Source organism: Martes martes (assembly GCF_963455335.1).
Source record: "Martes martes genome assembly, chromosome: 16".
In the NCBI taxonomy this organism is placed as follows: domain Eukaryota; kingdom Metazoa; phylum Chordata; class Mammalia; order Carnivora; family Mustelidae; genus Martes; species Martes martes.
Window position 1 is genome coordinate 9,682,008 of NC_137904.1, and position 20,007 is coordinate 9,702,014.

At 51.3% G+C, this 20,007-nt stretch overlaps 1 protein-coding gene across 1 annotated transcript in view; it reads left to right on the forward strand.

Moving 5' to 3' along the window:
- The window catches only part of NT5M (5',3'-nucleotidase, mitochondrial), a gene marked incomplete at both ends in the record, with an annotated part of 42,972 nt that extends 35,592 nt beyond the window's left edge, over positions 1 to 7,380 (forward strand). Inside the window, 2 exons of the mRNA XM_080826779.1 lie at positions 5,561 to 5,675; positions 7,238 to 7,380. Coding sequence (XP_080682905.1) covers positions 5,561 to 5,675; positions 7,238 to 7,380 — 258 coding nt within the window. The remainder of the gene's footprint in view (positions 1 to 5,560; positions 5,676 to 7,237) is intronic.
- Positions 7,381 to 20,007: the final 12,627 nt, after the last annotated feature.

The following is a 20,007-nucleotide window of genomic DNA, read 5'->3' on the forward strand; positions in this document are numbered from 1 at the left end:
GTCAAAATATGTGAGGCAAAAACTGATAGAACTTCAAGGAGAATTCGATGAATTCACTACTACAGTTGTAGACTTCAACATCCCTTTATCAGAAATGGACAGATCCAGAAGGTAGAAAATCAGTAAAGATATGGTTGGATTCAGTAATGCCATCAATCAACTAGATATGATTGAATTTATAGACTACTTTATCTAACAACAGCAGAATACATTTTCTTCTCAAGCTCACATGGAACATTCATCAAGTCTGACCACATTCTGAGCCACAAAACACACCTTACACATTTAAATAATAGAAATCATACGTGTTCTCAAACTAGACACCAGTAATAGAAAGATTGCTGGAAAATCCAATAATTCCTGGGATTAAACAACACACTTATAAATAACACATGGTTCAAAGAAGGAGCTCAATAGAAAATAAGACAAATATCTAGAACTAAGTGAAAATGAAAACAACTTACAAAGTTTGTGGGATGCAGTAAAAGCAGTGCTTAGTGGACAATTTATAGCAAAGTCTGGATGACCTTAGACATGATGATGACTTTTTAGATACAACACCAAAGGAACAAGTCATGAAAGAATCGATAAGCTGAGCTTCATTAAAATGAAAAACTTCTGCTTTGCAAAATATGATGTCAAGAGAATGAGAAGACAGGTCACAGACTGGGAGAAAATATTGGCAAAAGAAAACTGACAGGCAACTGTTATCTAAGATATACAAAGCATTCTGAAAACTCAACTACCAGGCAATGGACAGCCTGATGAAAAAGTAGTCTTAAGACCTAACCAGTCACCTTATCAAAGAGGATTTACAGATGGTAAAGAAGCACATATAACAGTGTTCAATATCCTCTGTCTTAGGTAATTGCAAATTAAAACAACAGTGAGATGCTACTGTGCACCTAATAGAATGGCCAAAATCCAGGACACTGACAACACCAAATGCTGGAGAGGATGTGGAACAACAGAAACTGTCCCTCATTGCTGGTGGGAATGCAAAATGGTGGAGCCACTTGGGAAGATAGTTTGGCACATCCTTGCAAAACTAAACCTGCTCTTAGCTGTATGATCTGCTAATCACACTCCTTGGTATTTATCCAGTTAAGTTGAAAATGTATGTCCACTCAAAACCCTGTATACAGATGTGTATAGAAGCTTTATCCATGATAGCCAAGACTTGGAAGCAACCAAGATATCCTGCATGTGTAAATAAACTGGTACGCCCCGGTAGCGAACTATTTTCAGCACTAAAAATAAATGAATCCTCAAGCCGTTAAAAGACATGGAGGAACCTAAATGTGTATTACTAAGTGAAAGAAGCCCATCTGAAGAAGTTACAATACTGTATGATTCCAGTTATATGACATTCTGGAAAATGCAAAACTATGGAGGCAGTAAAAAGATCAGTGGTTGCCAGAGATTAGTGGGGAGGGAGGGATGACTAAATGAAGAGCAGAGGACTTTCCAATTCACGAAATTATTCATGGTGGATGCATGTCCTTTTACCTCTGTCCAAACCCAAAGAATACAACACTGAGAGGGAACCCTCATATGAATTATGGACTTTGGGTGATAACAATATGTCAGTGTAGGATCCTTGAGTGTAACAAATGCCCCACCCTGTTGTTGGATGTCAGTAAGGGGGAAGTTGTATATATTTGGGGATAAGAATTATATGGGAACTCTCTGTACTTTGTGCTCAGTTGTTGTGAACCTGAAACTGCTCTAAAAAAATAAAATAAAATAAATATTGTGCATCTGTGTCCTTTTCAATCAGTCTTTTTCCCTGTGCCTTCCCTCTCTGGGTATTGTTGGTATGAGTGAGCTACTGATGTGTTCTCCATTGCTATAGTTTTGCCTTTTACACAGTGTCATATAGCATGGACTCATACAGTCTGTCCCTGGCTTTCATTTAAAGACATAATACTTTTGGGATTCATTTGTTGTTGCTGCATGTATCAGTAGCACATTCCTTTTTATTGCTGAATATAATTCTACTGTATGACTGTGTCATCATTTGTTTATCTGCCAGTGGATGGACATTTGGGGGTGTTCCCTGCTTTTGGCTTTTATGAATAAATTTCCTATAAACATTCAGGTCCACATCTTTGGGGCAATGTATGCTTTCATTTCTCTGTCTCTAGGGCAGATAGTGACAGTGGGATTGGCTGGCTTGTATGATAGATGTGTGTTTAACTTTTAAAGTAACTGCTAAGCTGTTGTTAAAAGCAACTGTCCCACCTTGCATTCCCACCAGCAGTGCATGGGAGGTCTAGCTGCTTCACATTTTTTTTTAAGATTTTATTTATTTATTTGACAGATAGCACAAGTAGGTAGAGCAGCAGGCAGAGGGAGAGGGAGAAGCAGGCTCTCCGCTGAGAAGGAAACCCGATGCGGGACTCAATCCCTGACCCTGGGATCATGACCATGACTGCAGCCGCTTAACTGACTGAGCCACCCAGGCACCTGCTGCTTCACATTCTTATGTGCACTTAGTATTATCAGTCTTCTTTACTGCAGCTGTTTTCGTGGGTTCCTCATGATATTTCACTGTGGTTTTGATTTGTGTTTCCCTAACGACTAGCGATGTTGATCATCTCTTACGGGCTTATTTGTCCTTTTTGATAAAGGGTTCACATTTTTGACTGATTCTTCACTGGGCTGTTTGTCTTAGTTTGCGTGGGGGAAAATCTTTATTCTAGATACAAGTCCTTTGTCAGATAATGGTTTTTTGTGGCTTGTCTTTTTATTTTCTTAACCATGGCCTTTGAAGAGCAGCATTTATAATTTTGGGTTTTATATTTAGGTTACGGTACATTTTGAGTTAATTTTTATACATGGTAGGAGTTTAAAATAGACGTTTTAATGTGTGTGGTTTTATGTTTTTGTTTGTTTGTTTGTTTGTTTTTGGCCCATGGGTACCCAACTGTTCTTCTGTTGGACAACCTTCCCTTTCTCTGTTGAATTACCTTGATACCTTTGGGTCTGTTTCTTAAATATATTCTGTTCCTTTGATCTAAATGCTTATCCTTTTGTGAGAACCACTCTTTCTCGGTTACTGTAGTTTTGTAGTGACTTTCTAAAAAGATTTTACCTGTTTATTTGAGAGAGAGTGATAAACAGCCGAAGCGGGGCAGGGGGGTGGGGAGGAGCAGAGGGAGATGAGAAACAGACTCCCCGCTGAGCAGAGAGCCAGATCCCCCTGCTTGATCCTGGGACTCCAGGACCTGACCTGAGCCAAAGGCAGACGCTTAGCCGACTGAGCTACCCAGGTGCCCCTTTATAGCAACTCTTGAAAACAGTGTGAATTCTCCAGCTTTATTCTTCATTTAAAAAATTGTCAGGGCACCTAAGTGGCTCAGTCGGTTAAGCATCCAGCTCTTGGTTTTGGCTCAGATCATGATCTCAGGGTCAGAGGATCCAGCTCCACATCGGGCTCCGCGCTCACCCCAGAGTGTGCAGGAAATTATCTCCCTCTCCCTCTGCTCCTCCCCCTGCTCACACTCTCTTTCTCTCTACAATAATAAATAAAATCTCCAAAAAAAATTAAATGTTTGTTTTTTTTTAAGATTTTATTTATTTATTTGACAGACAGAAATCACAAGTAGGCAGAGAGGCAGGCAGAAAGAGAGGAAGGGAAGCAGGCTCCCCGCTGAGCAGAGAGCCCGACACAGGGCTCGATCCCAAGACCCTGGGATCATGAACTGAGCCAAAGGCAGAGGCTTTAACCCACTGAGCCACCCAGACGCCCCCAAAATAAATGTTTGATGATTGTGGCAAAGTGCATATAACATGGAATGTATCATCTGAACTATTTCTAAGTGTGTAATCATCCTATTTCATATTTTTGGTGCTATTATAAAAGGTATTATTTCCTTCATTTCAATATCCAAATGCATAGAAATACAAGTGGTTATTGTGTGTTGACATTGTATCCAGCCATACACACACATACACACACACACACACACGCACACACACACACACACACACGCACACACCCCATATCTTCTTTTTCCATTCATCTGTCAATAGACATCTGGGCTCTTCCCATATTTTAGCTCTTGTGGACATCACTGCTAAAACATTGGGGTGCAGCTGCCCCCTTGGATCACTATGTTTGCATCCTTTGGATAAATACCTAGTTGTGCAATTTCTGGGTCGTGGGGTAGCTCTATTTTTAACCTTTTGAGGAACCTCCATGCTGTTTTCCAGAGTGGCTGCACCAGCTTGCGTTCTCACCAACAGTGTAGGAGGGTTCCCTTTTCTCCACATCCTCGCCAGCATCTCTTGTTTCCGGACTTGTTAATTGTAGCCATTCTGACTGGTGTGATGTGGTGTCTCTTTGTGGTTTTGATTTGTATTTCCCGGATCGAGTGATGTGGAACATTTTCTCATGTGTTTGTTGACCATTTGTGTGTCTTCTTTGAAGAAAAGACCTTATCAAAGTCAGCACCCAAAAAACCAAAAAATCCAATCAAGAAATGGGCAGAAGACATGGCTTTCATATCTCACAGACAGAGGGGTCCACAAGAAATTGGGAATTAAGGAAACAGCCAGTCCTTGGCCACAGGTAGTTTGTGAAACGGAGCTCTAATAGATAACCTGGCAGACTTAGAACAAGCGGTCTCTCTCCACAAGGCCTGCGAGGCCCCACGGGACCTGGTCTGCCCCGCCTCTCTCTTTCCTCCTGCTCCTCTGTTCTCTGCACTCCAGCCACTCAGATAAACACCAAAGTGTGTTCTTGCCCTGTACCGTTTGCATTTGTTGTTCTCTCTTTGTGGAACTTTCTAGACCTTTAATACCCAGTCTCTGCCGTGTCATGCCCAGCCAGTGGCAGGCATCCCTTCTCAGAGAGGCCTCCTGTCACCTCCCTCTGTCAGAGCTCCTGGCTGTATTCCTTCGGAGCCCTCGTCCCACCTGAACTTGGTTGTCCATTTCTGTGCGGTGTCTCCTGCATTTAGAGCATGGACTGCGTGAGAGCATCTCTCCCACACACCGTGGGCTCCCACGTCCAAGTGGATGCCCAGTAGGCACTGGTGCATAAAGACGGAATGCAGAGAGCGCTGCCTGCTGTGTCGGCTTTGTGAGGCTTAGATATGGTGATGGGTGGTGAGTGTTTGCGGAGTAGGTATGCTAGAAACATGGGCCCCAGGCCATGCCTGCCTCCCACCACGCTGCCCCACACTGCTGGGCGGCAGTCTCCTTTGTGTCATCTGATGAACTGCTTCAGTGTGTCTTTGAGCTCTGTCCCCCCTCACTTCTGTCCCTGGAGCCCAACAGAGTGCATACACACGGGGAATGGAGGAGGCACTCCTGGCATGAGTGTTGGATTGTGTAGACCAGGCCTGGGCGGATGGTGCCGTTTGGACTGGAGCTGTGGGGACATGGACAAGTCACAGCATCTCCAGAGGGCCCGTTTGCTCTGCTGCCAGTGGGATCATCACAGATCCTAGACAGCGGCCCTTCTTCCTGGAGAAAGCCTGGCTGGGCCCCCGCTCCCTCTGTGTCCAGGTCTGATGGCCCTCTCTTCTCCCCCTACCTGTTCGTGTTCCAGTATGCCTGGGTGGAGAAGCACTTTGGCCCTGACTTTCTGGATCACATCGTGCTGGCTGCAGACAAGACCGTGGTCTCTGCCGACCTTCTCATAGACGACCGGCCAGACATCACAGGCAAGTGGCCTGCGGCAGGTGAGGAGCGAGTGTGGAGCTGAGAGCCGCCAGGACAAGCAGCACACAGGGCTGGCCTCACGGCCCCTGTCCTGGGTGGTCCCCACTTGGTCACCAGCAGCGTAGTGGGCCTCCAGCCTCCAGCCCAGCGCTGGCCCTCTTCCCTACCAGGAAGACAAGGCTATTCTCAGCATCCAGCCTTGGAGGGGGTGCTCCTAGGAGTCAGGAGAAGCAGGTCCTAGCTCCTGGGATAACTCATTGGGTGGCCTGGGATGAGTCCCTTTATATCTCTAGGCCTTGCCTTATGTAAAATGAGGGCCAGACTGGCTTCCAAACGTTTGGTTTTAACCTCAAAGCCATTTCCCCCTCAAGAGCAATTTGGAGTGAAACTACTATATAAAATGGAAATGCAAAGCATCATTTTAAAAAAAATTTTTTTAAAGATTTTATTTATTTATTTGACAGACAGAGATCACAAGTAGACAGAGAGGCAGGCAGAGAGAGAGGAGAAAGCAGGCTCTCCACGGAGCAGAGAGCCTGATGTGGGGCTCGATCCCAGGACCCTGGGATCATGACCTGAGCCGAAGGCAGAGGCTTTAACCCACTGAGCCACCCAGGTGCCCCCAAAGCATCATTTTTTTAGTTGAAGGTGGTTTTGGAATTGTATTTATCCCTTTTGCTTATAGGTGACTCCCTCCCAACAAACAAACAAACAAATAAAACTTAAACTGACTTAGGAAGGAGAGGGGAAATTTGTCAGCACACCTACCTGGCAAGGTGAGGTAGGAAGGCTTCAGGCATGATGAACCTCGGAGCTCAAACAACATCAGTCCAAATTCAGTTCCTTTGTCTCCCAACTCTGCTCTGGTTTCTTTGTATGCAGGCCAGCTCTCTCCTCTCCGCAGTTTGGGGGGTAAATCCTATTCTTTTGGACACCTCAGTGGAAGATTCCAGAATATTGCTTCCCTAATGGCTTTCGGAAGCATGACCATCTCTGCACTAGTCACAGTGTCCAGAGGGGAGAATTCATGGGTGTTCCCACTTGTGACCTCCCAAACCACGTGGTTTCACAAGGAGAGTCCGAGCCCATGGCGGGCACAGCGCCCTGAGCCGCTTCTATGACCAGCCACGGGGAGTGGGATGGGGGCAGGGGGTCAGGCCAGAATGAGAGGAGCAGGAGCAGCACCTGCTTGCCAGTGTAGGCAGGTGGACATGAGGGATGGGAGCTTAGAGGGGCTCGTGGGGCTCATGGCCAAGAGCCAAGAAGCTGCGGGAGCTGGCGCTGGCCGGGGCGGGAAGGCTGAGCCCGCCAGAGGGGACGGGCCGGGCATCAGCGGGGCTCAGCCTCTGACGCTGGCCGCCGTGGTGGCCGGCAGAGAGGTCCCCGTGTGCTGTGCCTCCGCTGGGTACAGCCCTCCCCCACCCCCCGTGCTTCCCGTGGGCCCGCTCCCCTACTCCGGGCCACCTGCCACAAGACAGGTGCGAGCTCAGTCACCACTTTGGTGATGGGGAAGAGGACGCTTTTGGTACTTGGGGGACTGAAGCACTTGCTTTCCTGCCCGCAGGGGCCGAGCCAAACCCCAGCTGGGAGCACATCCTCTTCACGGCCTGCCACAACCGGCACGTGCAGCTGCAGCCCCCCGGCCGCAGGCTGCACTCGTGGGCGGACGACTGGAAGGCCATTCTGGACAGCAAGCGGCCCCGCTGAGCTGGACTGTGCTCTGGGCTTCTCCGGGGGGCCCCGGACCTCAGGGCTCCCGCCTCAGGGCCCCGGTGGGGGTGGGGGGCGCCTAGGGCTCTGGCCCCAGGGTGGCGGGGGGCTCCCTCTCACATGGCCCAGGCCCACTGCATGTCTCCCCGCTCTCCCCAGCCCTGCCAGGCCTTAAACTGATCTCGGGGCAGGGCTGGCTGGCCCAAGGGCCCTGGACAAGACACGTCCAGCCAGGCAGCTCAGGCCGAATCAGGCCACGGCCGGGCTGGGACTAGGGGCTCCAGACCTCAAGGAGCCGAGGGCCGGCAGGCCTCCCCCCGTCCCTCAGGGAAGTCCCCCCATCTGCGGCCCCTCAGCCAGGGAGCCAGCAGTGAGGTGCTTCCAGGGTGAGAGGGCTACAAGCAGGAGCAGGTGGGACGAGCCCTCACATTCTGGGCCGCGACCCCTTTCTCCCCTGCCCTCCCACCCGGTCTCCGTTCCCCCCGGGGGCCCACCATGGATTCAGCAAACACTCCCTGAGTTCCAGGGCATGCCAGGCTCTGTGCTGGCACCACAGGCTGCCCTGCCTTGGACCGGCTCAGAAGTTTCTCGTACCCGTGTCCCGGGGGCCCTGCTCTGGGCCCCACCAGTCAGCAGCCTTGAACGTTGGTCGAAAGCTGGCAAAATAAATGCGTTTCACGTGTCGCCCCAGGATGTGGCCCCCTCTAGTCCCTGACCTGACATCCTCTGGCATCTGGCCCCTGGGCACTGTGCTCCACATCTTGTAAGTACTCGGGTCGCCCCCTGCACCCCTGAGGGGGCTGAGCAGGTGCGGCCTCACTGCCCACTTCGCCACGGGTGCTGCGGGGGACCGAGGAGGAAGCGGCTGAAGGAGGAGCTGGCGGCCATGGTGGTCCCCTGGGTAGGCCCCCCACCACGCTGACCTGTCCCCCCCCAACATGCCTCCTTCCCATGCATGCCCCACCCCCCAGCCTCCAGCCCCTCCTGCCCTGCCCCGGCTCTCTGCTCCCCTCCCCCACCAAGTTCCTCCTGAGATCCCAGGAGCTGTGTGGGGAGGGGCCGGGTGACGTTATGCTCTTCCTTTCGTTCTTTCCGTTCTTTCCGGCCTCTCTTCTCTCCGGCCCACTGGGAAGTGGCAACTCAAACTCACCCTCACCTCCCCAGGCTTTCAGGCCTTCGTCCCGCCACCTCCTGCCGCCCCCTTGCTATCCTCCCCATCACTGCCCTGCAGAGAACCCCTAACTGCCCCATCTCTGGGGACCTCCTGGCAGGCCCCTGTCACGGGCACACTTGGGCTGCCCCAGCAGGTGGCGTCTCTGGTGACATCAAGAGAAAGTCTCCGAGGCTCGGGCTGGCTGACCGTCTTGGCTCTGTGGTTCTCGGGCCAGCTTGGCCATCCTGATGAGGAAGAAGCACTGTCTGCTGGGTCAAAGGCAGTCTTCGTGGCGCGGCCCCACCTCGACCCTACCTCGGCTATACCCCTCTGGTGGTGGTGGGGGGGGCTCTGCAGGAGTGTATTTGGGGTTGCGTCACCTGACCAAGCCGGGCAGCGTCCAGGGCGGGGTGGGGTGGGGGGCGGTTCTTGGCCAGCCGGAGGCTCTGGGAAGAACTTAGACCCTGGAGGGCTGGCTTCCAGCTGCTCCCCGGAGACCCTCCGTTGCTGCCCACTCGAGGACCAGGCCACTGTCTAAGAGCCACGAGACCGTGTCACCTGCATGATGTACTTTCTGCCTGTGCCTGTGCCTTGTGGCCTCCAGCCCCAGTCGCCAGCAGAGGCCTGCCCACTGAGCCTTCATGCCCTCTCCTAAGATTCTCCCCTGCTTGGTGGTCGGGCAGACACCCCCGGGGATTCCATGGCCTGGGACTGGCAGGACATCACAGCTGCTGGCTTGGCAAGAACCAACGTCTCCCTGGACTTGACCTTCTGTCTGGGAGGAGGACCTGCGGAGCACCTGCTGCTCGTGGGGTGGGGCTAGCTCAAGGCCACTACAGCGGACCGGACCCAGCCAGCCCAGCGCCCTCAAAACAAAAAAGGCACTTGCTCATTTCTGTCCTGGGGCCTCGTTCTGCTGAGGACGGAACCGTAACCCCATCAGGCTTCTCTCAACCACATCTGAGATTCTCCAGGGAGTGTCCCCAGCATGGAGTGGGGGGCGTGTTTGGATGTGGGGGCACTTTTCTCGGTGTAGTGATGGCGGTGGTGAAGGGAACCCCCTCCTCATCCTTGTTCTGGTGTCGCTGGACCCACGGGTGCTGGCGCTGCTGGCACCGCCTGTCCCCCCCGAAGTCAGCTTTAGGGCCCCGTGTCTGGGGGACGGGCCACCTCGGTCACAGGGAGACAGTTGCCCCGACTGTACCCTGCTGGGGGCAGGGAGACCCCTTTGCCTGCTCACCTCCTGCAGCTTTTCCTCCCCCTGCTCCTGGCTCCTAGAGAGAGATCTAGGACCATGGGCTTGAGGAGGGGTGGGGTGGGAGGCCGGGTCACAGAGCCCCCTCTCAGGGTCTCCCTCCCCTGCATCTGCCAGCCCTTGTTGTCCACTCCCAGCCCGTGGAGGTGGGGGGGGGGCTGATTCTAGGTCTGCTCCTCACGGAGCTATGGCAAGGGCGCGGCGCTCCGAGGCTTCCAGAGCCTTCCCTTTTCAGCTGAAGAGTACCAGGAGCTTTAAAGGCCAGTCTAAGAACTCCAGAGCTATACATGGCTGAATCCATTCTTTGCTCCTCGAGGCTCCCTTGCCCTGAGGTAACACTCACCACTTCAGCTGCCTCGTTCGTTTAAAGGAGAAAAAATAATTGCGGGGCAAAGTTGCTGTAGTCAGTGCTTGGGAATGTGCCCCCCCCCGCCCAGACCATCCAGAATTCACTGTAATTAGAGCCAGCGCTCCAGGAGAGGCCTGGGGATTGCGTGGGGTCAAGCAGAGTGGGGCCCTGGCCTGCCTGACGTCCTGGAGAGGCCCCTTCCAGCAGGGGGCACTGCTGGGGTCTGGGTAGCCGAGGTGAGAGCCCTCTGGCCTGAGGGAAGGCCGTGCAGAGGTCCTGGGGCTGGAGGGTGTAGCCAAAGAGCAGGAGTGAGTATAGGAGGGAGGAATCCACAGAATGGGGAGCTGAAGAAGAGAAAGGGGAGGTGGGACCTGGGCAGGAAACCAGCACAGACGGCTGCCCACCCCGTGGTAGTCATTCTGCCAAGGGGCCAGCCGCCGCCCTCATGGTGCTAGGAGGGGCGGGAGACACCTGCAACAGCCAAGGACAGATGCCAGGACTGCGTGGCGTCGTGATTTTGTTCTTGCTGCCGAACGGAGACACACAACTGAAATGAAGGTGACTTTCTTCAAAGCCTGAGAGGCATATGTTTTGATTTCGAACCATTGCATGGCCTACAAGGAAGGAAATCTGCCCTCCCGCTAGGAAAGCCAGCTTGTCCTGCCCTGAGATGAGGTGGCCCTGGTCAGAAGTGGAGATTTACCCCTTTGAAAATATTGCAAATGGTCTGGGTCCTAGGACCAGAGCCCCTGGAAGGAGTGATGACCTCTGGGTCAGCCAGGGATTTTAGGCAAAAAGACTCAGTATAGTTCCTTCACTCTTCTGGGTCACGGTGTCCCCACTGGGACCCATTCCACTATCATAACTGTAGTAATGATCATTTCCTCAGCACTGACCCTGTTGCAGAAGCTGATGGGCATGTTCTGTGGCCTCATAACCCTTGGGGTCACTCCCACTTAACTGATGGGGCTGTGGTCTCAGCAGAGTCCGGGGTCCTGACCGAGGCTGTGCCGAGTCACTGGTGCTGCCAGGATTGTAGCCCAGGCAACTGTGCTCTGGGGCTTGTGAGCTCTACACAACACCGTACTCCGATCCAGAATTCTCTAAGGGCTCAGGTGTCCGTGTGAAAGCCGTGTCCGTGGTCCAGGGATGGGCCTCTATCTGAAGGTGAGTAGACCCGATGGCAGGTGGGAAAGGACCAGGCCAGACCTGTGCATTGCCTAGAAGTCAGAAGAGTTGGCTGAGTTGGCCCTCGTCCCAAGCCCAAGGAAAGGGGTGCTGGGGAGGGGAGAAGAGGAAGATGTAGAAGGGAAAGGAAGAAGAGGAGGGAGAGGGTTGGGGGGGGGGCGAAGCTCACTGATACCCCTGCAAGCCAGGCAGAAGGACGAATGTAACATAGCATGCGTGACCCTTGGTACATGACCTGTTGGGCCTGATTTGCCCATGGTCCTCCCCCACACTCCTGGCATTCAGGCAATGCCTGGAGTCCCACTGTCCCAAGGGAAGTCGGGCACGGGTTGTCTATATCAGGAAATGCATGATGTGAGCAAGAAGGAGGAGATGGCCTGGGTCAGTCCCCACTAGAGAGAAAGTGACCTGCTGGAGAAAGTGACCACAGCTAGAGCAAGGATGAACAGGGTTCCTGGAAAGGGACCCCCTCCCCCACCCTCCAGCAAGTGTGTGTGTCAGGTGTGGGAGAGACATGTTAGCAATTCCAGCAGCCAACCCAGCTGGCTGAGGAGGCTAGTTTCACAAGCAGGGGAGCCACTGAGCTGGTGAGACCAAGGTGGCCCCCCAAATCCTGGCTCTCCCTCTGGCCCAGGAAGAAATGAATTCAAGGTCTCCGCATGCCTATACAGAAGATGGAGGAGGACCCTGGCTGGGAGCTCATTAGGTGGCCACCAAGGAGGGACCAAGTGGCCCCGGGGCTGAGGACTGCAGGGGGACCCCCCCCAATCTGGCTGGGGCCCAGAGCAAACCCTCATTACCCCTGAAGGAGGGACTCGGGAGGGCCAACAGTTAGGGTGAGGCTCACAACCTGAAACCAGGAGACATCAGACCTCACCTGTGCCCCACACAGAAGCCAGCTCCTGGATCCAGACGTCCTCTTGGCCAGGACGGAAATGAGCAAGACCCTCTGAAAAGCCAGGGGGGATATCAGCCCCTCCAAGGAATGAGGACTTAGAGTTAGATGCTTAACACCAAAGAAGGCCATTTTAGGTGGAAAGAGGCGGAGTTACTTCTAGATGGTAATTAAAAAAAATAGTTACCAGTTATAGTTAATAACAAATATGTGTCTGCTTATCTATAGAGTTTTAGTTTACGTTTATTTGGTTTCTCCCACCCCCTGCCCAGGAAGCAGGGCTCAGAGAGGTTAACTGATAAGCCCTGGGCCACCCAGTGGGCGGAGATGGGCTCTGAAGGCAGCTCCCAGAGCCTGCAGCGAAGAGCCCCGAGGGCAGCCTGGCAGCGGGAGGGCCTGGGAACAGGGAGTCTGGAGCGTGGGTTTGCCACCCTCTTGCTGTGGGAGCTCTGCAAAGCCGCGTCTCTCTCAGGCTGTTCCAGAGTTGGTCGGCTTCCATGATTGCATGAGAAAGGGTTGCAGGAAATAGGGACGTTTATTCCACGATGCTGCTGCTCCCTGGAGGAAACTGACTTGCTCGTGAAACAAGGTAGTGAACTGGGTAGCGGGGAGCGCCCCTTGGGGTGGAGGGGTGGGCTCTGGACACTCTGATGGGATCCAGGGGCGCGTATCCTGGCTTGACCACCAGGTGGCAGCACAGCCCACTCTCGGAATTGTTGGGGGTTTGGTGGCGAGGCGGGGACGGGTAGCGGTGAGTGAGTACACAGCCCATTGCAGGGAAAGAAGGAAGGGCCAGATTCCCTAAACTCCCTGATCCCTCCTGGACCAGCTCTTCTTGCCCCTTCCTCCTGGGCTGTTGTGGACAAGGTGGAGGCCTGGGTGTCAGGCCGAGGACCCTTGTCCAGCCTGCCTGGTGGGCAGGATACCCCCAGGCCACAAACCTCAAACAGTAGCCACCCTCAGGGACTTCAGGAGGCCCAAAGAGAAGAGTCATCTTGCTTCCGAGTCGGGAGCTTGTGCAGATCCCAAGTCAGCCTTGGCTCCCTGAGGGTACAGGGGAGACTCCTCAGAGCTCAAGGAAGATCCTTCCCCACCTGCCTCTGCCCGCATCTCTCAGATACCTGGACCCCTGCAGATCCTGGGAAGCATCTTACCTGTGTCTTCACACGTGCTGTTTGCTGCCCTTTGCTGGAGGGTTTGGGGCCAACCCCAGCTTCCGACCTCGTGGTGGGGAGGCAGGCTGCTGTCTCTCCCGGCCCTGCACCATCTGCGGGAATGAAGGGTTGGATTGAGCTGGTGGCTGCAGTTGCAGGGGTGTGTGTCTGTGTGTCTGTGTGTGTGTGTGTGTGTGAGAGAGAGAGAGAGGACTGTGAGCAGTGGGCAGAGGGCGAGGGAGAGTGAGAATGTTAAACAGGCTCCATGCTCATTGCGGAGCCCAAAGCAGGGCTCGATCTCATGACCCTGAGATCATGACCTGAGCTGAAATCAAGAGTCAGACGCTTAACTGACTGAGCCACCCAGGCACCCCCCACATTTGCAGGTCTTTATCCAAAGCTGCCCAGGCCTGGGGGCCAGGCCTTGGAGACGAAGGCGTCAGCCCAAGCCCCAGAGTGGCAGCCCTCCAAGGATGAGGTGGGGACTGGGACAAAACGACTCTTTAGGATAGAAATTCATAGAAATAGGGGGGTGCCTGGGTGGCTCAGTGGGTTAAAGCCTCTGCCTTCGGCTCAGGTCATGATCCCGGGGTCCTGGGATCCAGTCCAGCATCGGGCTCTCTGCTCAGCAGGGACCCTGCTTCCCTTCCTCTCTCTCTGCCTGCATCTCTGCCTACTTGTGATCTCTGTCTGTCAAATAAATAAATAAAATCTTAAAAAAAAAAAAAAGGAAAAAAAATAGGAGCCAAATCACTGTCCAGCAAACACCTCAGCCCTATTGGCAATTTGGATAAATTTTTTAAAATCCTAGATTAGATTCCACGAAGCTGGTTCAGAAGCATAGGCTGGAGTCTAAAAAAGGGCAGACATCATCAGGGTACTTAAAATTTAGAGGCTAGGGGAGAAGCGGGGCTGAGGAGACCAAGCCTGTGACGCGTTCAGTGTTCTACCAGACTCTGCAGCGTCCTCCCTGGCTGGGATCCTCTCTTGCGCTCGGACCGGCTGGAGAGCGGGAGCTGCAGTTCACACAGATGGCCACAGGATGGAGCCAGAGGACCATCTCCGACAGCTCCGTGCCTCCCTGGGGTCCCAAGAGAGACATTGGCCTCCTGGACCAGACTTACCCATATTCTGGTCCCGTACTGATATTCCCAACCACCAGCCTCTCTTTCTGACCCCCTGTACGCTCTGGAAACTCCTGTGGGCTGAACCTGGGCGGTGCATGGAGAGGACCTCAGCTACTGATTACTGTAGATGGGTCAATGGCATCCGCTCTAACCTTGACCTAAGAGAGCAGAGTCAGGGGGGCAGCTCAGGCTCCAGGGAGAGAGCAGGTGGGAGACTGTAGTCCCGGGCAGACCTGGCTCGGGGAGAATGCAGGCGCTGGGAGACCTTACGGGCCCCTCTGCCCACGGAGATGGCATTGCTGCGGGGTCCCACCCTAGCTTGCTGCCTTCTCTCCTTCACAAGGCGCCCCACACAAACCTGAGGCACAAGCTGGAGTCTTGAAGCACGTGTTATTGGCTAACGGTGTTTTTTTCAGGGGAGCTTTTATATCCTCCCACTCAAGTGCCCCGGAGTCTGGCCGGGGACAGCTGGCGACTGTCCTGGTTGGGCAGTGCTGGGTGGAGATGCTGGATGAACGGGCTCACGCCTGTGTGCCTTGGAGGATTTGTCTCCACTCCCTCCATGACCCAGGCCTGTCCACATATTTGAGTCATCTCCTGGCCCCTGGTGGCAGTTGAGCCCCTGGCCTCTGACCCTAAACAAGGCTTACCATTGTTTGCCCAACATTCCCACTCTTGACCTTGTCCTGTTCCCCCCCACACACAGCCTGCAACTCCCCCCTTTCCCTCTCCACTCAGTTCACTCCTGCTTGCCTCTGCCACCACCACCACCCCCCAACCCCCCCCACCCCCCCCCCCCAGAAAGTTCTCACAGACTGCCCTAGCCCGCAGGGACATTTCCCTCTTCTGACCCCCTCAGCACTAACCGCTTGAACCACTAGCTTCAAACTTAAGCTCTAGGGAGGCGTTTCCTGTCTAGCGGATGAAAGAGTCGGGAGGAGGGAAAGGACCCCACATTTACTGAGTGTACTCCAGACGCTCTATCACGTCATTAATCTTCCCACATGACTACGAAGTCAGACCAGGATAATCTGGTTTTAATTTTGTGAAAATTGAAGCTGAGAAAGTGGAGCCTGGGTTCTGTCCAACTCCGAAGGCCATACCATTCCTGCTATCCAGAGCCGCTGCTCCAAGTAGAAAGGAAAACACCTACAGGCACACACAAGTGGAGAGTCAAGTGGCGGCTGACTCACACCGAAGCCTCCCGGCACAGACCCAAATCCCAACGATGTGAAAAACAAGAATGGTGCTGCCGGTGCAACAGACATGCCTAACACCTCAAAGGTGAAAGATAGCTGGGCGTTGTGGAAGGAAGGAGCCTTGGGAGAGGGGTGGCCAGAGGCCCTGGAGGGGGGATCTGGGGACTCAAGAGGACCCTGTTATTCCTGGCAGAATAACTATTTAACTGTTTAGGGTACCTCAGCGGGAGCCACCAGGTAAGTTGAACCCTCGTCCCTACTACCCACATGCTTCTCTCTCTCTCTCTCTCTCTCTCTCGCACACACACGCATACACACATGCAGACATGCACACATGCACACAAGCACACAACTGGGCCAAACAGAGAACTCCACTATCTGTGTTTTGGGGAAGTGAGGAGGAGCAAGTGTGGGTGCTGTAGCTGAAGAGTTAGGCATGTCCCAGAAAGCTGGTAACACCCAGGGAGAATGGAGACCCCCTAATACAGAACACTAGGGGTTGCATAATGGTATATTCTGTTCCCACCGAATGAGTGAAGGCAGGCTGTAGGAAGTCGATGTGGTGCCTCCAGCTAGAGTGAAATTCAGATACAAAGATGAGTCCGTGAATGATGGCATCACACTCCTCAACAAGAGAATTGAGACCCAAGGAAGGGGAGTTATGTAGCCAGAACAACAATTTGGAACAAGTGTGGTCAATGTCCTTAGAGAGATGTAGTAGAATACTGGATCCTCAAAAAGATCAATTAAAGAATTTAGAAAACTAAAATCTAGTCATGGGAAAAAACCTCAATAAATAGGTTGAATAGCAGAGTGGACATAGCTGGATACGAAATAGTGAGTTGGAAGATTAAGCTGAGGACTCTTACAATGCAACACTTAAAGGGCAAAGAGACGGAAGGTACAAAATAAAAGGAGATACAAAGAATGAGATTTTGTTTCCTAGTCCAAAAGGAGACAAGAATGTGGGGGAGAAATTGTCCAGGGTTGAGGCTTGACAGTGTCCTAGAATTCTGACTAAAATAGGTCACCAGTGCCAGGCAGGATGAATGAAAAGAGATTGACTATTGGACAGAGTATTGAAATTTTAGAACGCTGAGGATAACAAATTCTAAATATTTCTGGATGAAAACCAGACTACTTCTAAGCAACATAATGTTAGAAAAAAGAAGAAAATGAAGTAATTATCTTCAAAATCTAAGGGAAAATAATTTCAAATTCAGAATTCTATACCCAGCTAAATGTAAGAAAGAACTCCCTTTTAAAAAGAATACTAATTGATGTGCTCTAGCAAGAAAAATTAATCCAAGAAATTAAGTACAAGAAACAATGATTAACCAAGAACCAATAAAAGTTATTAAATCTAAGTAAGTGTTGATTGTGTAAGAATTAATCACAATCTGGAGCCAAGATCACAATATTACCAACAGAGAGGGAAAAAAAAAACCAAAACATAACTAGAAAACAATATCAGGAATAAGTTCAAGCATTTCAATAATTGCAATAAATGTGAATGGATTAAAACTTGAAGAAGAATCTCCACATAAAAAATACAATCCTGGGTAGGGAGAGGGTGGTTGGGTTATGGACATTGGGGAGGGTATGTGCTATGGTGAGTGCTGTGAAGTGTGTAAGCCTGACGATTCACAGAGCTGTACCCTTGGGGCTAATAATACATTATATGTTAATAAAACTTTTTTTTAACTCTAAAAAAAATACAATCCTGCCTTCAAGAGACACATATAAATGGTAATGACTCAGGAAGTTTCCGTATAGGAGAATAGACATACTACATGAGTCCTAACAAAGGGTTATCGATGAGTGTACATCAATATCAGATGAAACAAAATTCAAAGAAGAACATTAAAAGGGGACAAAATTGGATTCATGTTGCTAAAAGAGACAATCTACCAGAAATGGGAAATTTCACAATCAGAGCAGGAAACCTGAATACATTTTTCTCAGAAACTGACAGATCAAAGAGGCAAAAGTAAGGAACATGTATACTATACATATATTCATATAGAGAGTTCAAAAAAGAATTTACACTATTTTCAAATACACGTGGAATGACTGGGCATGAAATTGAAGTCTTGAACAGGAAGACATAAAGCAAATTATTTTTTAGACAATATTTCTCCTTAGAATTTCTCCTTAGAAAAGGGAGAAAGAGCCAATGGCAGAGTTGTTGGATTGTAAGACCACATGCGAGAACCACTGCTTCCCTGGCAGTGGGAAAGGGAAAGAGAAGGACAATTATGAGAGATGACATTTGGAAAGCAGGGAAAGGGGGCAGGGAGAGTGAGGACAAGATGACAAAGGGAAGCCTTTTCTAGCTGAGGAGGTGAGAGCTGGGAGGGATTGTCTCCCAAGTGGAGGGAAGGTGCAGAGCAGATGAATCTGGGCTTGCCAATGGTTAGTGAGTTCCAAGCATCTCCCAAGTGGTATATATGAATTATCTAATCTTTGGGTGGGTACTATTAATACACCCATTTTGCAGATGGAAACCCCAGGATGTACACAGGGATAGTGAATCATAGCAGGGTTGGGATTTGGACTCGGTCCAACTTATGCCAACACTGCTCTTAATCTCTAAACCATATGAAGAATATAAATCACAATAAACAGGTGCCCTTAACCCTCCTCTGTGTACCCTTCTAGGGAGAGTGTCTGTTGGGTTTATCCGACTTTCAAAGAAGTCTATGATTCAGGAAATATTAAGAATCCCTGATTCCCATGTTGGGCTACTTTCCAGAATTTGAAAGGAGGAACTCTGAGAGCCTGGCAGGGGGAGGGTGTTGGCCTCACAGCCCTTGGGGCCACTGTAAGCCTGGGCAAGAGGTCCTGGGATAGACTGTGCTGCCCGTTCTCATGCTCTCACAGGTCAGGACAGAACATATGGTTCCATTTAAGCTCTCAGAGAAAGGAGAGACAGATTCTCTGAGAGTCTCTCTCTAGTCCAACCCTGCCATCACAGGTTAGGCCTCTGAAGCTCAGAGAAGGTGCTCCAGTGACCCATTGTCCTACAGCTAGTTGGTGGCTGATGGTCACAACAGCTGAGTGGTCAGCACCCTCCCATCTCACTGCCATGACCTCGATGGCCCAGCCTCTCCTCCCATGGTGTGATATCCAGGGCCGAAGGAAGAATCCAGTTCTACAGGGAACCTGTGAGGCAGCAAAGGGACCAGAAGAATAGGTCACCCTGTGGCCAAATGGGTTGATTTTTTAAAATTGTGGTAAAGTACATATAACATAAAATTTACCATTTTAACCATTAAAAAATGCACAATTCTGTAGCATTAAGTACATTTGCCATGCTGTGCAGCCTGCACCATCATCTAGTTCCAGAACTTTCTCATCACTCCAAACCTATTTGCTGTCACTTTTCATGCTTCCCTCCCTCAGTCCCTGGAAACCACCAACATGTTTTCTGTATGTGCATTTGCATATCCCGGAGATTTCATGTGAATAGAATCCAACAATGGCCTTCCACGTCTGTCTTCTTTCACTTAGCATATTTCCAAGGTTCATCCATGCTATGCCACGCACCAGGACTTCATTCTGTTTTATGACCTATTAATATTCCATTGTGTGGATAGATTACATTTTAATGTTTACCATTCTTCTGTTGAAGGACACCTGGGTTGTTTCCATCTTCTGGCGATGGTGACTAGTGCTGTTATGAACACTGATGTACAAGTTTTTGTTTGAACACCTGCTCTCAGTTCTTTTGGGCGTACACCTGGGAGCAAAATTCCTGAGTCATATGGTAACTCTATGCTTAACTTGTTGAGGAACCACCAAACTGAAGTCCACAACAGACCAGATTTCTCCTGGCCCTTCCTCTCTGAGTTCAGCACCCCCTTCCTGGACAGCTCCCTCCACCCCCACCCCCACCCCCAGCAGCCCCACCTGCTCTCCCGGGTTCCAGACCCACCTCTGGAGCCTGCAGGACCCCTCGGACCTCCCAAATGCATTGTCTTTCTCAAGTCTGCTCCAACTGTGCTTGCCTCTTTTCTCCGACATTCAGTGTTGCTGCAGCATGGGTCCCAGCAGGTGAAAAGCCCCTGTCTCAGGCTGGCACCTGGACCACAGGTCATGAGGGTAAGGATGGTAACCTACTGTGTGCTGCTGGTCTAACTATGCATATTGTCCCACTTATCGTCACAGCAAAGCCTGATGCAGGTACTAGTATTGTCCCCACTTGTGAATGTGGAAACCAAGGCTCCAAGAGGTTCAGCCACTTGCCCAAGACCACACAGCTAGTAAGGGGTGGAGTGTGGGCTTGAAAGAGACAGTCTGTC